Below are 21,549 nucleotides of genomic sequence, written 5' to 3'. Positions count from 1 at the left end.
CCCTTGTGATTCTTTCCTATTCCATAAGGTACTTAAAACAGATATTGATCTTCTTTGTGATTCCACCATTAAGTTATACAGGTGCATCTTTAGCGTAATTCTTTCATTTTCTATTGCCTTAGTATTACCTAAGGTCTAGCAAATGACACCAATGCTAATGGTCACTTTCCCGTCTTGTGAGTACTGGAACATGATTTACTGAATTTTTTTTTCTTGAATCTACCTTATTTTCACACATATCTGAAATGGAACAAACCACATGTTTGAATTCATGAATATGGTAAGTGAAGATCTCAGTTCTCCATCAAAGTCACTCTGCGTTTTGAAAAATTCCTGGAACATCATCATATATGAAATCAGAAATTCTTCATCCCTGCAAACTGCACTGTATTGTCAGAAGTGAACATTTGCCAATATTCAGTAGAGCAATTTTATGGAAAATATTACGCTTAAGCAAGTAGACAATATGTTGTCCAAACATACATCACTTTGAACTAAGAATCATTAATTTTATCTGTTTATATTTGAATTATTAAACAATGTGTTACTGCCCACATAACACACCTAATTACTTAGAAAAAGCAACATATTAGAAGTTCTCTTATTCAAGTTGCAGAGCCAGCAAACTGAAAGTTAGGATTTGCCAAAATTAGGATGAGATGGTCAGTGCAAAGTTTAACCAGCACATATGTAAATTACATAAAGATTTAGTCTAAATATATACTCAATTATTATTTTCTCACAAGTTTTCTCCCTGAGTGAGTTCACTGAAAGTGACACTCATTCATAAGCACCTACTCTATTGCACTTCTCATTATACAATTTTCAAATTCTCCTCTCAGAGTCATTTCTGTCAACTGCTTATATATTTGGATATCAATTTTGTCCATCCTTCAACTTGGAAAATAATGTTTCCTTGAAACTGGCATATTTGAGTTTATTTATTTTAGTATGTGTATATTTAGGGACTGACTTTCTGAACAAAAGAAAGATAAAAGGTACACTCAAACATATCTGTGGTTAATGAGGTTATGCAAATGAACGCATTTACTGCCCAACATTCCTTTATCTGTATCTCTTAATACCTCCTTATAGAGCTGCTCCACTTTCTTATAAAAATAATTAAGTATTGGGTCAGATTACAAAAAAGAAAATTAATCTACAGCACAGCAGACATTATATCAACTTGAGAGATGTGTTTTCCCTCAAGAACACAGAACATAAAAACTCTTATTCAGAACTAAATGTAGGCCATCCTAAGCCTCCTCTTCTTTCTCCAAAAATGTTTTTCTTCCCTTGTATATCCTATTTGCATCTGATACTATGCAGTTTAGAGACTTTCTGAACCAGGGATACCATCCAGATCTTTGTGTTTGATCAGATACAAACTTTCAAATACTCTGCTGTTAAGGTATTCATGTGGGAATGGTACCTTGAGACTTGAAGCTGGGCGAGTCTCTAACGCTCCACTCTCCTGCCTGAAGACAAAGGTGCCAACTGTTCTGTGTGAGCCTTTTTCTGTCCCTTTGTATTCAAGCAAAAGATATGGGTTTTCTTTTAAGTGACAGATACAAAAACCTTAGAAATCTGGAAAAGTTTTATGTGATGTAAAAAGTATGTTTAATGAACCTTTGCATCTAACCGCTTTGTGAATATTAATCCATTTAGTTTCCCCAAATCCTTGTGAGACATACGAGTAATTGGAATTCCTAAAATGATTGCTAAAAAAAAAAAATCACATTTAAACTTATTTTCTGGTTTTAAAGCAAGGGGACAGAGTTATATAGTGAAAGAAAATGAGGTTTTGAGCACACCTAATTTTTTAAACTATGTACCACTCTACGACATTTTACGTTCTCAAGATACATGTCCCATTTACTTTATAGACAACTGAAAATGTCAGCATGTCTACTAATCTAACTGTTAAGTTTGAAAAAATGCACTTTGAAATAAGAAACCACCTAATGGTCATCTATAAAAAGTCTGAAGTACTGTGGGTATTATTAAGATGAAGGCATGAGACACCAGCAAAGACAGAGAGAAAGGCCACTGTGATTTGGCACCTTAAGGTACAATTACTGTGAAACCACTTAACACAAACAGTCCATCTTCATTCACTACTCACCTTCCAACCTTTTCTACCAAGAAAATGGAATTTTAAAAACAATAAGTCACTATACAAACTTGACTTCATTCCAGAAAAAAAATATCTTGTGCAGTGAAGATGGTAAAACTCCAGCATATATCAAGTATGCAAGTATACAAGTAGACAAATGAATGCTGTTCAGAGAACTTCTTTTCACGTTTGTTCAACTTTTGAGTGCTTTATTTTACAATTTATGAATTGTATAAACTTAAAATTGTGAGTAAAGTTGGGGGGATGTTTTGGTTTGTTTTTTAAAGGAATCTGAAAATACTGAAGTGGAAAAATATATTTACACTGATACTTAATTTACCAGAAAAGACCATTTAAGAGATAACACTATTTTTTCCTCTTTGTATCTGGCAAACCAGTGTAAGGTGTTTCCTCTTTTCTATCTTGGCTTCTATTACACAAGACTACTTTTCTAAACAGCCTTGCTTTCTTGCTACAGCTGGCTCATTTCCCTTCTCCATTCTGCCTTGGCTACAAATGAAAATCTCTGCGAGCAAAGAAAAATCTCAGTTTGAGCACCCAAAATTACAACTAGTCCAATAGAAATAATTTAGACCTACAAGTTTTAGTGTAAAAGGAAACTGTAGGGAATTTCCTGCCAGAGATTACAGAGATTTGAGTAAGTATGTGTCACAGTGATCTTCTAAGACTTACAGTTTTATCAGAGGAGCAAACAAATACATTCTTGATTTTGTTCTTGCAAAATATTGAACAGTTTAAGCTGCTGTTTAGAGAGAACCAGCCTAGGGCAGATGCCTAGCACTGAAATTTTGATTTATCTAAATGGCTAAATCATCTAAGGTAAGGCAAAGAAGGCAGCATTAATAACAAGTAGCAGTACCAGTTCATTGTAAGTCTCAAGATTCATCATTAAATGGTTACATAATGATAAACTATATAAGCACATAAAAAGAAGGACAATGAAAAATTAAGTAGTCTAAAAATACTTATATTCTATTTCTCCAATTACAGGCAGCTAAATCACCGTGACTGTAATTATTATATATCAAAGGCACTAACCTTCACTTTGTCCCATTCTACCCTCCCCATAATCTAGCAGCTGAATGCAAACATGTGCAAGAGAAACAATGTGAAAGACTAATTAGAAGGTAATGCCATCTTAGAAACACTTATAATTGCATACATCACATTTCTACCCTGCTATTTTAGTATTTCAAAATCCATGTGCAGAAGTATCATAAATATAGGCTGAATTTTACATGGCTCCTTTGAATTCCCTTTGAAAATGTTCCCCATAAGTTTGGTTTAACCTCTCATTAACCACTTACATGCTCATCCTTCGGGACTGACTCTCCTTATTTCCATTGTTCTTTTGGTCAGCTGAGTTAAATAAGTTGTGAGAAGAGCTAGAAAGGAAGGCAACATTCCCACTACTACCAGTAGAATGAGTCCGGAATGAATCATCTGAAATAAAGAGTTGCAGCTTAGACAAAGAATTTTGGTGGAAAAAAATACACACAGAGTAAACAGAATGAGCTGGTTTTTTCCCATGGCAATAGTGGCATATTTCCTATGGCACTAATCCAAAATTTTAAGGGAATGGTTTCAACTTAACATTTCTTCAAGTATTTTTATGAAAAAAAAACTCAATAAATAACGAGAATACATATTTTTAAAGAAAATATTAATACATTTAATATATGAAAATAGCAAGATTTATTTGGCCAATCTTTAACTGCTAAAAATGTAGCTATTTAATATAATTTAATTGTCTAGTGGTCATTGGTAGTGAATGGAAAGACAGGTTCCTCTAGGAAGTCATTCATCTCAGTCTTTTATCATCCAAACTCTTCAACATCTAGTGGAAAGAACTGCAAACAGCAGTTTCTCTTTCTTAATTCAGTAGCAATTTTACATAATACTCCTTTTCCTTATGTAAAATAGGTGGAGGAGAACTGCAAAACTGATCTTTTTATGATATCCAAAATTCCAGCTGGGTCATGACACTCATTTTATTTTTACTACTTTTAAATGCAATTCTAAGTAAATTTTTAGGAAAAAAAAGAGAAGAGCCTAAAAAACAGACTAACTACACAAGCACTTAAATGTTCAAGTGTATTGGATATCTGTATTCTGCTGTCTTTAGTAGAATGACATCTTAAAATACGCCTGTTTAATGGGCCCACGTATTCAACATCCACACAAAAAACTAAAGTAAAATATAATATAATAACCTACTTACCACTAAAGGATAACATACAGCTTTTCCCAATTCCTGATACTGAAGATGTATATCTTGTAGCAGAACTTTTACTTAAAAAACAAACAAAACAAAACCAAATTGCTTATTTCAGAAAGTGCTCCTCTCACTTCTATCATACTGCTGTTTAATAACCTTGGAGGACATTTCTGAGTTTATATGAAGAAATTAAATGAGGAAGTTATGCTGAAATCTCTTCAATAATGTAGAAAATTAGATTTAGCAGTTCATATTGAAAATTATTTTTAATATATGACAGAAGGTGACAATAATATATTAACTTCAAAGGAATTCACAAAACTTTGTAGTCTTCAGAGTGCTTTAGATGGTATTTCTTCCCTCAGTTAATCAAATAAAGAGAAAGCTGAAAATTTAGATCACAATTCAGGGAGCACATGATTACTTTCATAGATTCACGTGAATATAATTTCATAATAGCTTTCTATTAGTAAACAGTTCCCTACGAGGTAAGCAATGAAGATAATAAAGATACTTAGGACACTTGTCTATGTTGCTGTATTTTGGATGCAGTGCTTGGGTACTGAAAGACTGGCTTCGAACCAATTTGGATTTTCTTTCTTCTTTGCCTAAAATAATAAGACGAAACATTTTTTAGTATGAATATCATTGCATTTCCTCAATAATTAAGAACAGTTTTAAATATAGTTTTCTGTCAACTCAGAGTAGCTGAAGAAATGAAATGAAATACTTTAATAATGAAAAAAATAAACCTTGGGTCACTATTCATATACTAAAGAATGAAAAAAAAAACCTTAAAACCCATTCATTCAGAAAACACATTCACTTCCAGGAGTGCAATGTTTTCCTTTGTATAGTAGGCAAAACTTTGGTCCACAGTTGCCAACAGCAGCTTTGGGTTTGATCTGCTGATATGAGATCAAAGCATTCTAGGAGAGTTTATAAAACAGTTCTAACCTGTTGATGTACCAGAAGAGCTTCCCGGAACAGAGACATTGATGCTTTTTGCCAACACTGATGATGCTTTACTGTCTCTACCTACAAAAAAAAATGTCCGGTATAATCACTTCTCTCTTAAGACTTAGATTTATATAAAAGAGAGGATGAAACATATCACAGTCCCGGGGCAAATAGTAATAAATATCTAACCCAGCACTACTAACACTTCAGAAATACCATAGAAGAGTCCTCACCTTACATGCCAAAATGAAAAATAACAGAGAATTAAAATTGTAATGTATTATATTAATAAAGCCAAAATAATATATATATTATTATATATAATATATAATGCTGCCAGTTTTCATAAATAACTTTAGAAACATATTGAAGCAAATTTTATTGCCACTTTCCTAAACTCTGTGTATGGTATAAAGCATCTCATTTCTGCTCCTTTCTCTACTACTTTTGTAGAAGAGTAAGGCATGCACGAACAATATATACACAAATAAATAAACTTACGCTTCTTTTCAAATATTTTATCATTAATATTTGTAGATCTTTTTTCAGTTTGCTGCTTCTCTTTTCCTAATTGTTCCTAAAAAAAATGAATAATTTTCTTAAACATTACTCAGGAAAAAATAAATAAATTGTGTTTCAACGAGGGATTGCTTCCAAATCACCGAGATAACAGTTCATTCTCTCCTACTACTAGTATAACCCCTGGTGAATATCCAGAGAACCAATTAAACAGTACAGAATGAAATCAGGCTACATATCTCATAAAAATTGCACTCTGTAGAAAGAGAGTTGAAGTTCAAATCTGTAATTTATTATTAAAATAATGCCTGGCCTTTGGGTTTTTTTATATTTAAAAAAGATACAGAAATTGTTAGCTGGCAATGTAAAAATTTTCTGTTACACAAATACACTGAAAATAGAACTGGCGGTATTTTTAATTCAATGAAAATACAATCCAATGAAAATGTTTTTCTCAAATGCTAAGGTGTGTCATCTACTCAAACATTATAAAGGTCTCAAATTAACATGTACAGTTGGTATATCTTTATGCAAAACAAAATCAGCTATGTAAAACTGTTCAGGTTCATGGAATTAATTTGCCTCTCTGTAATATTAGCTAGCCTTTGAATTATCTTCCATTTGGTGAAGAGATATCACTCCAGCTTCAAAAAACTATATAATATTAGCTTGTTTTCTGAATCATCTTCATAAATAAAAAGTGTTAAGTGAACCATAATTGTTCTACTCCATTTTTTTTGTGTCACTTTAATTACTACCCAAGTTAATAAAAAACCAGGTAATTAATTCTAGTCAAGGTTTCTACAATACAGTTTCTACAAAGTCTACTAAAATTAAGGAAACTTATTAACATATTCAGTATAAAATCTTTAGCAGTCAGATACATTTAAGTGGGCTCTTCATCTGTTTAGGACTGCAACGTCGCAATTTGCTGTGTCCACCTCAGGTTCCCCAAAAGCATGCCTGTCACAGACAATGCTTAATGAGGCCTTTGTGATACAGGTTTGCCCCTATCAGTGGACTATATCATAGGAATTCAGGTGATCTTTTCAAGCATAGCTGTAGAAACAGTGCAAAAATCAGTGTTATCATACAATACACAGTAACACGGAGCACACCAGAGGCTATTTTCCATCGCCACAAATGCTTTCACTGTAAAAGCATTTGCTGTATCCACCTGAAGACTGCTAAAGCTAAGTTCAAGACTTTCAATATGTGTATGCAAGTCCTGAGAACGAGGTTGAACTACTGGCTGGAGATAATGGGAGGAGATAGAAGTACATAAGTCAGATATATTTACTGAGTAAATCAGCTGTCCAAGACCAGCAGGACCAACTGAAATCAAAGTGGACCACAAATGTACGAAACAATTACATTGTTTGGGCAGTCTTGAATCTGTTCTGGTTCTCTACAGAGAAGTGCATTTACGACAGGTCAAAGGAACCATGTTAAGGAAATTCAGGATCTTCTAAATCCTATCAGCTTCTTAGCTTCTCCCACCTCGGCTGGAGAGGAGGCAGCAGAACGGAGGACACGGAGGACTGCAGTAATCTAATCCTGGCTCTGTGAAAATGTAAACTATGTAGTGAAGTGCCTACTGCAGCTTTAGCTTTTCTTTTTTTTTTTTTGGCTAACTAGAAAGCCTGTAACAGACAGAGCCTCCATCAGCCTCCTTGGGACTAAAGAAGACATTAATTTCTTTGCCTAGGGAAGCTGTATGTGAGTTCTGAGGTGTTCCAGTAATAAGTTTAATATGTTATGCACAGTATTTTTCAAGAAACTCCAGTTTGCCTTTCTAATTGATACAGCAGAATTTAGCCAGTAAAGAAAAGGAATTTATAAAAGGATGTTATATGTTACTTTGAAGGACTTAATCTTACTGTAAAGTGTAAAATGAAACCACATACAGATTATGAAACTACCAGGTCTCTCCTTAATATTAATTTCCCCTACCTTAAAATTATTGCTTCATTAATATTTAGCTACAATCTGTTAAACAAATGACAGTGTACTGATAAAATATACCATTTCCAAAAGGAGATGCTCTTGTCTCTCTTTTTCTTGATCCAATAAATCATTTTCGTAAAATCTTTTCTGAAACTTCAAAATAAAATCAATAAAAATAAAAAAAAATCATTATATGAAAATGGAAATTTAAAGTAGTTGGTAACTATAAAGTTAGTAAGTACTTACAGCATCTACAGATATCTCCATTCTGTCCAATTCTAACACTGTCTATAAAGAAAATTAAAACATCATTTACTATTACTCAAGAGCATGCCATGCTTTTAAGGAAAAAACTGTCTTTTCTTTTTAAATATTTGAAGCCTATGCTTTTATTTTTGTGCTACAATGCAGTTCAATACTGTCAGTGTATTCTCAGAGCCCTGCTGAGACTCACAATGAATAAAATCATAGAATATCTATATGGAAGTCAAAATACACTCAAGCACTGAAGCAAGAATGGTTAGAGCACTGGCTTAGGAACCTAAACTGAAAAAGAAAACTCAGGAATCTGTGAATAACTCAGAAGGCTCCATGCAGGTGTTCACCCAATCTCTGCTGCAGACCGGCCCTGTAAGGAAGCCACCTACTTTAGCTATTCCATGTCATGGTTTCTAAATTTGAGTGTATGGGCATTCCTTAAAGATGCACTTTTTTTGAATATTCACATTACAAAGACATTTGTAACTTTTCAAAATCCTGCAATGCTTTACCTGTAGATTGTATAATATAGATTAACAAGATATCACTCTCTCAAAGACCCAATCAGTTTTACCAGGATCAACATTCAATCCTGTCTCTAGTCATCTGCTATTTTTTCATAAATGGTCATTGAGCCAAAATCCTGGATCTCACTTACTAGAAAATAACTGCAATGTAAGTAACCAAGGAAACACCAAAGCTACTAAATTTCACAGAAGGTACTACACCACATCATCGTTTAATTGTTCAAAATTTCATAAGAGACAGTAGAATTTTTCAATCTCCTGTTCTTACATTAAGAAAATCAAAATAAAAGCATAACTTTATTCATCTTAACTTTTAATGATTACCCCCAAGACAAAATGCTGCTGGAAAAGAGAAATGCTTACTCTTTTTACAATGGTCAAGACATCTTTGTCTTTCTCTTGACACAGAAGTTTCCTTATACATAATTCCAACTGCTGAAGTAAATGTTTATCAGTGGGAATCTTCAGAGTAGATTTAACTTTTGGCAACAAATAGCATAGCTTCATTCTACAAAAAAAAAAAAAAAAGTAAATATTCTCTTTTTGATGCAGATGTTTAATAAATATTATTCATTTCTCAATGTACTGCATGCTAGCATTTGACACAAAATATTTAATAGTTCTTATTTTTCAGAATTGATTGTTGCTTATGTGTTGTTTCCAGATACACTGTAGTATTTTCAAAAACTTCACCACAGACCAGGACTACAGTCCTCTATCTCGAAGTCCATAATCTCTTTGGTTGGGTTTTTTTTTTAATCTAGAAAAATAAGCAGACCTCTGGATTTCCTGAATGTTCTACACACCTAACTTAATCAGTTACCTAAATATCCTGGAAATCTGGTCCATTGTGACAAAGAAGCCCAAGTCTCACCAAAAATCATGTTACCACAATTCCATACAACTACAAGGATGAAGATGTATTGGACAGATTAAAAGGATTTAACTATTAACTGGGTCCTAAAAAGAGAAAGCCCTTCTTTCCCCTACATTGTCCTCCTGTTTCTATCTAGAGGTTGCCTCTGCTTGTGCTGGCTCTGCTTCTGACTGGACCTTTCATTAGCTCAGTCAGCCAAACCTTCAACTGACTAATCTAACAGGAGACTAACTTACTTGAGAGGGAGAGGGTAGAAAAACTGAACAGCTTTCTGATGGCTTAGTGAGTTTAATCAGCCTAGAAAAAGGCCCAAAAATCAGTCCTCAAGGCAATGGAAGGGGTGGACAAAGTGGGTAAGAAGCTGCAAGCTGCTCTACTGACTGAGGAAGCAATTTTAAATGCAGTAAATTCAGAGAGGAAAAGTATTTATACAAAAAAACAAAGAAGAGAAACTTCAAACTTAATACCTTGCTGCTCACACACACTGTGGATACATTTTTATCTGATGGTAGAGTGCCCCTGTGAAGCTCCACTTTGCCTGCTTTCAATCTGTATGGCATGAAGTACTTAGGTGAATTTAACTATGGCTATCCTGTACTAAGGACTGAAACTGTCCTTGGGGAACTCAACCCCCTAAGCTGGAAGAGAGGAATGGGGAGCAGAATGAAGCCCCCATAATCCAAGGGGAAATGGTCAGTGACCTGCTGCACCACTTAGACACGCAAATCTATGGGACCGTTTGGAATCCACTTGAGGGTACTGAGGGAGCTGGTACAAGAAAATTACATGGCAGGATGCTCTGTTGTTCTCAGAGTCCACTGCCTTCCAACCAGAAACATTCCTGTACCAGAGATGGTAACTTTGTGATTCTAAACATTCAAAAAAAAATTCTTACATTAATTCATCTTACCATTTTTATACCTTCTCAATATTTCAACTTTCACTATTTCCCATTACAGAGTTACACCACACTGTAGAAAGCCAGAATATCTCCCTAAGTTTGTTTTAAAACCATTAGCTAACAACTATGACTAACCTCTAAACTTCACTCCACTGCAGAGAGTGCATTCCTTTTATAAAAGGAGTTAGAGAAAAATACAGAAAACACTTATGACAAAATGAATTTTAATGTCAGCTAAGGGATTCCAAGTTGCTTCAAGTTTCCATTAAATTTTTGTATTGTATCAATAGAGCTTTTAATTAAAATATTTGTTAAAAGCACTAAGCTACTTCAGATTATATAAAAATTTAGTTTATTGTTTTAATATGATTCTTTTAACTTAATGACATGAGACATGAAAGTTAAGCTACATGCAATAAATGGCTTAATTTTTGGGATCCTGCTGAGTTTAGATGTCATGGTTATACCAAGAGAATGTCTATTTAAACAGTTTCACTTGGTAATACACAGTATGCAGTGAAGCTCAATGAATGCACACATGTATGTGCAAATTATGCTTATGTAAATCTGTGCACTATTATTAGATGTTCAGATAAGTTAATGATGACAACATGAATGACACATCAGAAACAAGATTAAAGGCATAAAATCACATAAAATATATGACAAAAAAAAAATCTATTTTCTTAATGGTAATAACTGCCAGGTCCCCATCTGTTTAGAAAACAAGGAAAAAAATTACTACAAAAATAACAGAAAAAAACCACCATATAAATATGAATAACATCCTAATTTCCCTTATATTATTCTATTCTTTCTCAATTTTCTTTATTAACAAAGTAGATACTTTTTTACATAAGGTAAAACCTGTTATAACTTGTTAAACTCACACCACTGAAAGAATTTCTTGAGTGTTTCACTTTGCATATAGTGACAGTGAAATGCATGGAAACCAAAGGAGACTGAAGTTATGTTCTCTCCCTACACCCATGAATCAGTATATGACTTCCTTTTGATCTATTGCTGCTTCCTTTGCCTCACTGCTCCCTTCACTCCCAAACCCTAAGGCTTTTGATCAGTCCCCCAAACACTCAGACTGACCTGCTTCTGTGGTTTTCTAACATCATTCCCATACTCCCTTACACCTTTAATACTGGTCATACTGAAGGCTCTTTACTTTTTTACTCAAGTCCCATTATTTAAACAAGTCATAAACCCTCTAACAATATTTCTTAATGTATTATTTAAAGCTTTTTTTTTTCTTGTACACTGCTACGTATTCTTCATACCTCACATTTGCCACTGGATCATGTGTAAGTTCAAGCACAGGTAAAAAGAAGTATTTACAGAAGAATGATTTTGAAAACAGTTCCATAATGAATTCACAAGTATCTAAAAAACGAAGTCTGTTCCAATAACTTTTTCCTTGGCCCAGTTCTGAAAAATAAAAATCCACAGATATTATCTACCAAGTTTTCAGTGTCAGATAGAAAACATTTCACAGGTTGACCTTTGACTCGAAGATAACAAACATGCACATCAAAAGGCACAACTTCTCAGCCTATCTCAACTCTCTTTTAGTGAAAAACTAACATTCTGAATTCAATGGCCATTTCTGTCAGTTAGCACTTGAAAAAGTAAAAATAGCAATTGACCTAGCTACTGTGTTAAACAAAGAAAGACCTGTATGCCTTTCAAACCATGTCACGGGTATATCAGAATTACTAATAGCATTAAGGAATGGTAACTTCTAATCTATCTTTAAAACCCATAGCATACACCAAAAAGTTAACTGAAGATGACTAACTACATTAATTTCTGAGATTTATTCAGCACTTCTTATGCTGAAGCCTCCAGACAATTTTACTTCTATAGAGGAATTCTTTGTATATTGCTGCACCTACAGCTTAGCAATTTAGGGTACGAGACGTAGGGTTGAAGAGTTCTTAGTATATTATCAATTTCCTACACTGCCTCTTTCCCAATCCCTTTACATTAGCTTCAGATACAGTCCTCACATATGCACAGTACATTTTGCCTGGTGATAATATGAGCAACTGAATGTCTTCCAAGTGTAATCCCTCCAGTGATGGAAGAAAATTACACTGAATAAATATAACTAAAAATAGATCTGCAGTCAAAACTAACTTGCATCTCTAAGTAATCAAGGAAAAATTATCTTACGTTCAATCAGTTTCTGAATAACCTCATGTCTCTGTTCTTGCTTGCGATTGTAACGCAAATAAACACAGAGAGTTCGAGCAGCTGCTTTTTGGACTGGTAGGACATTCTTGAAAGAAATAAAGGGAACACAATTACTCATATTTGAAAGAGTATGACTAAAAACATATAAAAATTCTAGAAGTACAAAAAAAAAGCTAAAAAGCTAAAAAGGGGGAATAAGGAAGTTCGGCCAATTCATGTGACATCTACTTCTTTATTTCTTCTGTCCAAGTTGTATATTCAACTATTTCATAAGCACCTTAAAGTATTCCATGTTTACACGGTACCTTCTGTATTGCAGATGTCAGAAAATAAAACTTAAAAGACAGTTTTATTTTGAATTAACTCAGTAAAATTTCAGACTAGTAGCTCTAAATGACCATTTATTTTAGAAATACAGTGTTCTTTCATAAAGAACAAACTCAATATAAAGTAATGTACGGAATCAGGATAAAGAAGGCATATCCCAGAGGAAAAAGTTTGGATTTAACTAGAGATAAACTGATAATGAGCACACGGAAAGGAAAAAAGGCTTGGGTAGGAGGTAAACCACAACAAACTGTCAATCCAAATTTTGCTCCTCAGATAGCGGGAAGTTTTCAGAGTAAATTCAGACTTTATTAAAAAAACACAGCTTGATAAACCATATGCAATGAAAAATAGTACTTTAGATCAATAGAACATATGAAGTACTACACACAGCAAACATCTGGTGGTCATTGTTCTAACTAGCATGAACAAAAAACAATGAGAAAGTGACAGGTGGGCTCACATTTGTCAAAATGATTGTCAACATTCTGTGAAGAAAACGGTAATAAATCTGATCACTTGATATGATATGAGGGAGACATGCATATTTTTGTAGTAACTTCTCATGAGTTCTCCATTTTAACGAAGTCGCTGCTCTCTGTTCTGCTGTTGTTAACGCAGGAATCAAGTCAGGAATAGAGAGTAACTAGAAATAGAAATGCAAACATTAATTTTACATTGTCTAGCTTTGTATCATGTTACTATGCTTAAAAAGGGCATCACAACAATATAAGAAGGGAGGAGGTTTTAAGAGGTCAATTAACACTTCTGCTCAGACAGGATCAACTGTGACCATTTCCAGTAGATACTAGTCTAACTTGTTCTTAAAAAAACGTAACGAAATGTAATGAAGGTTTAAGCAGTAAATTCCACCTAAGTAGTCCAAAAGCTGTTCCAGTACTTAACTAAACACATTTTCATCTCCAATCCCTTCTCCTGACAAAGCAAAACTAAACACTGTTCTCTTTCTAATACCCTTTTACAGATATGAAGACCATTATGCCAACTATCCTCAGTCTTCTCTTTCTCAAACCAAATTAAACCCATTTTTCTTCTATCCTCCTAATCTCTGAAGTTATTGTTTTCACTTCCCTATTTAATTTTAGTAGGAATTATACACTTTTTCTCATTAGAAGGCAAATAATTACAGTAGCCAATCTAAATTCTCTTTAGCACTAAGAAAAATTAAATAGACTGCCACACTCGACATTGCATGTGCTGTATGTTAGATAAATCTACAGCTGTACACATCTGACAAATTCAAATCTTAAACTACATTCCCAACTTCTGTTCATACAAGAAAAAAAATGTATTCGGTGCTTATACTGTTGCAATATCTCAATTTATCCACATGTTTAGGAAGTATGGTCCAAACAGCATCTTGAAGCAAGAAATTTTCTTTTCTGTTCCACCTTACAGAAGTCATGGAATAAACCATCATTCAGAGCCACATGTAATTAAATTAGATAAGTTGGGAGCTGAATATAGATCTCCTAAATCCTAATTCAATGCCTTTGCTTCATGAAGCAGAATTCCTTCTAGCAGAAGTTGCGCCAGAAAATGGCAACCATGGGCAGTTAACACATCAATATAAAAAGGATTTGAAATTCAGTATTAGCTATCACTCCTTTAGCATGAAACTAAGTTTTGTTTTCACTTAAGTGTGGTTAATTAGAAAAAGTACATGGATAAACTGTTAATTTTTACATTAAGTCTTATCTTTCAAAACTGTTTTTTTATTGTACAGTTTATAAAGTCATCAATCAAAAAAAAAAAAAAACCACAAAAAACCAACAGAAACTTCATATTTCTCCAAAGCAGAAACTACTCATGAAAGCCTCTTCATATCAAATGAGTCTAAACTTTGCTATTACCTTCATTTAGAAAGGAAATTAAAAAAAAAAAAAACCACCATGAGAACACCAACCTTGCTTTCTGATCCATTGTTTTCTCCTCTGTTAGCCATTAGTTCAAGGATTTCAGGAAGGTGACCTACTAGGGCATCTAACACCTATTTAAAGAAAGGTTGCATGAAAGAGGTCTGTAAATTAACCTGAATCCATTTTTAATTCTCACCACCATATCCCTGCTGACATCTCTTATGTTACTGCTCTCTCATGTTGAAAAAAAAAAAAAATTAAAGGAGAAGCACTGCAGTTGCATTGATGAGGACTGAGATTTAAAACTGCTATTTTAATATAGTAAGTAATATAAGTACTACAGGTGTCAGTTTTGGTTTATGTGATCGGACAATTTTCTAAACTATCCACAGCATACAGTATTTTAAGATGAAGATTAATCCTTAAGAAAGATCTATATTTCAGCAGCAGTTAAGAGTCTCAACAAAAACATCCTTTTTTATGTTTGTAATCTTAAAGGCATTTTTCCTGTGTTAAGAAAAAATGCAGTTGATAGAAAAACCAGAATATATAGTTTATATTAACAGACTAACCTTCCTTTCAAATGTTGTGAGACTTTAAACTTGAATAGAAAAGTATGCAATTAAACATTCTTTGCAACAATTCATAATGTATGTAAGATAAAGTTCAAAATACTTGTTATTATTCATATAATAAGCATACAGGGATCAAAACAAGGAATTTTTCAAAATCACCAGCTGCTTTTAAGTCTCATCTTTCAGGTTTTCATCTTGAGAAATCTTCTAACATGGGTAAGAACTTCATAAATTGTAAGTAGATATTCTATGAACACTTTTAATTTCCTTGAATACATCTAACAAAAGGTACTGAAAGAAAAAAGAGCACCTGAATACAGAAATCATTTTTCCATGCCATATGCAAAGCTCCTCATAGAAAACAAAAAAGATCAAGTATTGGAGTAACCAGTATCAGAGGAAATGGTGAGTTTTCATAAATATTTGTCTTTTTTCAATCTAGAAAAGTCTCACTATGTTGACTGCAATATAGCTAAGTGATTCATGTTTTATGCAGGTTGCCTTGGACCAAAACTCTTTCTTATAAATCCTGATCTTTGAATCACACACAACTTTCTTCATCTCCTTTTCTGTTGAAGAATGAAAATAAAACAAAGCAAAAACCTTGAATGCTATCAACTATTACTTTAATACAGTACAAAACCCCAAACTTTCCACAGTTTGTAAAGTAATAAATAATACAGCAATTAAAACTATTTAGAATTAATATTTTAAAAGCTAATAAATTCAGTGTGGGTCTGCTAAATTCAAACACCTCCCTATTTTCCTCCTTTTTATTCACAGAAGGCTGTCATCTTTATACAGTGTCTGTGAAACAAAAGTAAAAGCTGTTGATCATTTCAAATTGTTACTCTACTGTCTTACAGCCGAGTTATTAAACATTAAGATAATCTGCCTCAATGTAACAAGGAAAAGAAAGTTCCAATAAAAATGTATTACCTCCAGTGACTCATCCTGTAATAGCGTAACCAGTTCTTTATGTATTGTATACACATCAGAATTTAAAAGCTTAGCAACCTAAAAAATGACAGTAAGACAGCAAGGTGAAACATTCTTTAGTTTAGTCAAAACAACACATGTTTACTTTACAGCAACGATGAAGAAGGGATGCAGAAAAATTTGCTTAATCTCAGTCTCCTAAAGTTGTGTGTTTTCCCACTGATCACATTAAAAATACGCTTACGTAAAGAATATGAGTCAAGAAACAGCTCTATTATCTAACTATGAAACATGCTTTTAGAATTAACTCTATTTCACATTTACCAAAAATGTTTAAGGCTGTACTGCAAGGCTAGGAAAATTCCTTATGGAATATTCAAATGTTGTACATCATGCGCCTTAGAAGAGTTACCAGTCAGCCTGCTGTATAATTTACAAAAGATAAAATATAAAAATTGGCTTAGCCTGGATTTAGGTTTCCCCAATCTCTCCTTCTAAAGTTTTTACTCCTTACTTCTTTGGAGTTTTTGACTGTGACTCACAAGTCTCATGTAAATTTCTAAAAAACACTGAGTCCATCTCCACACTGTTAAAAAGGTTTTACAGCAAACATGAGACAAAGTTGAGAAATGAGATTTTTTGCCATAAGGAATATTTAGATGGTGTTTTTTAATTTCTATTTACATAAGCCAAGTGAAAATAAAAGCTTACTTCCAATCAAGATGAAGCTTTAAGGAAATGGCTACAGTGATCTTATTTTTTAAAAAAAAGAACCCACCTAGCAGTGAATACCATAAATTACTCATTTTTGGCTGTCACGTGATTGCCTTGTTATGCTGTTAAAATTAAATCAATGAGAACTAAATGTACATTCAGACCAAGGTGTCATTTTACAGGTTTTTTTAAATGAAGTAAAATACTTTGCTTATATTCGGGTAGTACCTTAATAGTGTGATACATCTAACAAAAAATATTATGTAGAATTAGATATAAATTTTACAATTTGAACAATTATGTTGGATTATCATTCACTAAAAAGAAGGCACCAACAGGTAATGATAACGGGAAATCCATCCATCTTTCTTACAATGGTGGAAACAAAGCCATTTGTGCCTCTACTAGTTTCTTAAATATTTTCTGCAAACTGCTTAATTTACCAATTTCCCCAAAAACAAAATGGGATGAAAGCCAAGCTCAAGGACTGAAACACAAGGATTCTCAGTACAAGACCTTGAAAACCTTGAAGATTTCCGCTTCTATATTCAGGAGACAGTATCCTAATTTCTGGAATTCACCCCATATAGCTAATATCACCTACACATTTGTACATTCTTTAACTTTTATGAAAATAACTGAGTAGAATTTACATAAACTGAATGGAATTATAAGAGCATATATGCTTTTACATCTGTATAAATTTCCAAGTAGTTTCATATTAAATTGAGCATTTAACTTAGATTTGTTCCACATAAATATCCCTCACAGAAAACCAGCACACACCAGTAAGCTGTAAGCCTAAATTAAAAACTAAATAAAATAAAACCACCTAAGTGGTAACAAAGAACCACTGTAGACTTACTTCAAAGAAGCTTATGGCCATAGTATATCTGACAGGAACTTCAGGGTCGTGACAAAGGCAAAAGAATATAGAATATAGTTCTAAATGGAAGTTCTTTGGATCCACAAAAACAATCATGGCCTGTGGAGAGATAATGTCCTTTATTAACTATACAGTTGAAGGACCACTCTACCAGAGGTTATCAGATGAACTTGAGAGAAAACAGGTTGTTATTTTAAGGAGTAAGTGTGGAGTTTCTGATGGCCTTGTTAAAGCATAGGCATCAGACGAAATCCAGAGCTGAAAACTAAACTGAATTTACATTATCTTCCAGACATGTTGCAGGCTTTTTTCCTACAACATAGACTAAAACCATGAGATATAAACCCCTATTTTTATAAATATTGTTAACGTTTCTGTACACTAGTGAAAGCTGCAACTGGATACTTCAAAAACAGAGAACAGTTTAGCAAGCAGCAAAGCAAGAATCTGAATTTCAACATGATTGTGTGTATGTATACCTTGGTTTTGCTCAAATAAGCCAAGAGATGTCTACCTACACACAGAGTCCTTCTCTTTAAAAGATAGAATAAAAACAGCTGTCTACCCGGCTCTTAGTGCAAACACATTTTATTTGAATACAAATGCAGAATGTCAAAATACAAAGTAGATTTACAGAAACATGACTGGTATATTTAAAGACCTCACATAAAATTGAAAAGACTTTCTGAACATGACTAAAACATGAATCTAACCACCCCGATTCAATCTTCAACTCCCTGGAATGACCAGACGCACAGTGAATGTGAAAGTGTAGCTTTGGGTGGTTTGAAACTGGGGACTGTTTCGCTGCCATTTTCTTGAAGCCTTTGTGCTTCAGAGTTTGGAGAAAATGTTTAGAAAACAACAAGAATAAGTAGCCTCTTGGAACAGCATTCGCTCAGTCAAAACTTGCCAATAACTTTCTGAGGCATTGCAAAGAGTAATCTTTCCAGGTAACTCTTTTGGACAACTTCATTAACTTGAACTGTGCAGGACCTGGCTAACAATGAACAATTTGAGAATAACTTCTCTATCACTCATGCAGTCCTATTTAGTAAACTATATGCAAGACACAAATTATTTAACCTTAACTTAATGTTACTTACTGGGAAATTGTAAGCACAGTTCTTCCTCACTGAAATATACTTCTTTTCCTGTTCCAGAGTTTGAAGTTGTAGTTGATTATCATTGTGTCCATTCTCCTGCTGTAAACCCAGTGTGGAAAGTTTCTTATAAAATTCCAAAAACCGTAAGTGCTGTTCAGGAGTAAAAATGCCTCAAGAAAACAAAGCAAAACAAAACAAAACAACAAACTTTCCTCATTACAAATGCTATTAATAATGTCCCCAAACAAATCTCATTTAAAAATCTATCAAATATGTCAATTTTATCCCTTCTCCCCCCACCTGGAGTCTAGCAGAGTATGATCAGCACACAAAATACTCAGAACAAGACGGAATGCAACTATCAAGAAAAATGAAAAAATTACAAGTGTATTAGTAAGAGAATAATCAAGAGAATAATCAAGGACAGGCTCAATTTTCTGCTCAAGAGAGAGAAGAAAGCTATCCGTGATTGTTACCAAGAAGGATGAAATGCTTAAAGCTTTTATTTTCTTTCTTAAATTCCACTAGTATCATCAAGTTCTGTACAATTAATAACTGTGACAAAGATTCCAGTTTTAGGTAGAGAAGGAATAGGTCAGTGAATCCGTAAAACACGAGAGGTTTTCAAAATGTGCAGAGTCAGATGGGCTTCCTTCCAGCATTCATGAGTATTTAAGTACCTGCCACTGAAAACTTAAATAAGTCAGGTAACAGAACAGAAAAAGGTTAAAGTGGTACTGGTATTTAATAGCTGGAGAGGGGAAGGACAAGCCCTGTAATTACAGATAAGCAGGTTACTTTCACATTTTTGAAAAAACTGAAAACACATCAAAAAAAATGGAAAAATCTACTTCTAAATACTAAAAAGAAAACAAAAAAATAGCAGTAGCAGTAGCCAACATGCCAAAAGGCAAACCTGTCAAATTGACCTGTGAAACCGAAAAGGCAGTAAAGATCCTGTTTTTCACAAGCAAAGTAAGGGAATGGGAAGGAAAGATTAAGAACTATAAAGGTGCTCCAAAACTGCTTGGAAAAACAACTAAGAGAAAGTTACCCACAGACCACTGGTAAGATAGGCAACTGTATAAAGGTCTGTCTAGTTCTGGTAATATTCAGTATTTTCACTGATTTTTTGGATTTGGGTGAGAGACTTTGCTTATTCTGTATTCTACATAACATCAACCAAAGACCGAGACTGCTTCAGAAGACAGATTTTAAATGATCTTCAGGAGCTGGACATAGGGCCTTATAATATTCCATTAGACAGCAGTAAAGTACCATGCTTAGCCTGATCTGCATTGACTACATAGGGCCAGGAAAGAGAAAGACTAACTAGCTGTTAGATTTAAAAAAAAAAAAAAAAAAAAGGGCAGTTTTTCATACTGAAAAATGTAAATAGGAATGCATCTTGCAAGACACATGAAGTAACCCTTTCACTTTGTTCAGCTGCCCCGAGACACTTCAAGAAAAATACGAACTTTCCAGACAGAGTTCAGAGGTGAAGAGAGACAGCAATTAAAGTCGTTTAACCCAGAGAAAAGAAGACTGGAAAGACATGATAAATACAGGATGAACTGTCCTAACTCTCTATTTCTGGAGATAACAGTTTGACACTGTGGAACAGCCATTTCAAGTAATTTGTAGTGAAGCAATGGCCACTTTTGATCACGAAGGATCATTTCAAATACTGCAAGAAAGATCAACGGTTTTAAAGAATCTCAGGGGAAACTATAATTTAAAACCATGATGCTGTGATGTCCCCCCATATGGTGGGCATTTATCAAGGAAATTATCAAGGAATTCATCAAGTCATTATCAAGGAAAGATCTGCTGTGATCAAGTGAAAATTTGAGCACAAATTATGGGCACAAAAATTATGGGTGCAGATTTAGCCTCAGCTGCAGCTGGGAAATCCAGATGCCATTAGGTCTCCTTTCTCCCCTGAAGTTCCTTATGGGCCACAATCTGTATTGTGTCTTAAAAAGGAGATCAAGTGAACACACAAAGTTAACACTGTACTGTTTTCAAAGGTTTCTATTTTCAAAAATTCAGTCATCCAAATCATAAGCTCCAGAGTACCGAAATAAATCAGTCAAACCAATAAACATAAACCACCATGTTTCTATCTCTGACGCTGTGTAAATAAAACAAAATTAACAACAAATAATAAGCAGATGATCACACAAAGAGGAAATTTCCAAAATCCAGTATTTAGGCAACAGATGATGTCAAACTTTTACTTCCATATTTACCTTAATAACTTCCATTTCATTAGATACACACAAATACGGATATTTTTCAAAGGGTTCAAATACTCCAATATTCTCCCATTTTTAAGATTTTTTAAAAAAGAAATTAAATCATACCATATAATCCATTACACAGTTTCCCTAAATGGAAAGATAAAGAAACTAGGATAGATTCATCTGCTTTGAAGGATTTTTCACAGAACGATTTCACTAATGGGAGAACAGTTTGACTCCTGTCATCTGAAAAACAGAAGAAATTTTCAGAGTTATCCATTTGCCAGCACTTATAAAAGAGCACAGAGACTGAAGTTATGTAAAAAGTTA

General features: G+C 33.7%; 1 protein-coding gene across 1 annotated transcript in view; it reads right to left on the bottom strand.

Moving 5' to 3' along the window:
• Positions 1-21,549, bottom strand: part of PPP4R4 (protein phosphatase 4 regulatory subunit 4) — a 74,514-nt gene that overhangs the window by 2,644 nt on the left and 50,321 nt on the right. The window contains exons 9-24 of the mRNA XM_027890285.1: positions 21,343-21,465; positions 18,977-19,146; positions 17,850-17,969; positions 16,271-16,348; positions 14,804-14,887; positions 13,340-13,522; positions 12,529-12,634; positions 11,634-11,781; positions 8,930-9,074; positions 8,028-8,069; positions 7,860-7,934; positions 5,817-5,892; positions 5,313-5,393; positions 4,870-4,963; positions 4,359-4,429; positions 3,445-3,580 (exon numbers count right to left, since the gene is read on the bottom strand). Of these exons, the coding sequence (XP_027746086.1) occupies positions 3,445-3,580; positions 4,359-4,429; positions 4,870-4,963; positions 5,313-5,393; positions 5,817-5,892; positions 7,860-7,934; positions 8,028-8,069; positions 8,930-9,074; positions 11,634-11,781; positions 12,529-12,634; positions 13,340-13,522; positions 14,804-14,887; positions 16,271-16,348; positions 17,850-17,969; positions 18,977-19,146; positions 21,343-21,465 (1,732 nt within the window). The remainder of the gene's footprint in view (positions 1-3,444; positions 3,581-4,358; positions 4,430-4,869; positions 4,964-5,312; positions 5,394-5,816; positions 5,893-7,859; positions 7,935-8,027; positions 8,070-8,929; positions 9,075-11,633; positions 11,782-12,528; positions 12,635-13,339; positions 13,523-14,803; positions 14,888-16,270; positions 16,349-17,849; positions 17,970-18,976; positions 19,147-21,342; positions 21,466-21,549) is intronic.

Source organism: Empidonax traillii, unplaced genomic scaffold (genome assembly GCF_003031625.1).
Source record: "Empidonax traillii isolate 1590-97213 ecotype Southwest subspecies unplaced genomic scaffold, ASM303162v1 scaffold283:size781446, whole genome shotgun sequence".
In the NCBI taxonomy this organism is placed as follows: Eukaryota; Metazoa; Chordata; class Aves; order Passeriformes; family Tyrannidae; genus Empidonax; species Empidonax traillii.
The sequence above is the reverse complement of the archived record's forward strand: the minus strand, read 5'-3'. Positions and strand labels throughout refer to the sequence as shown.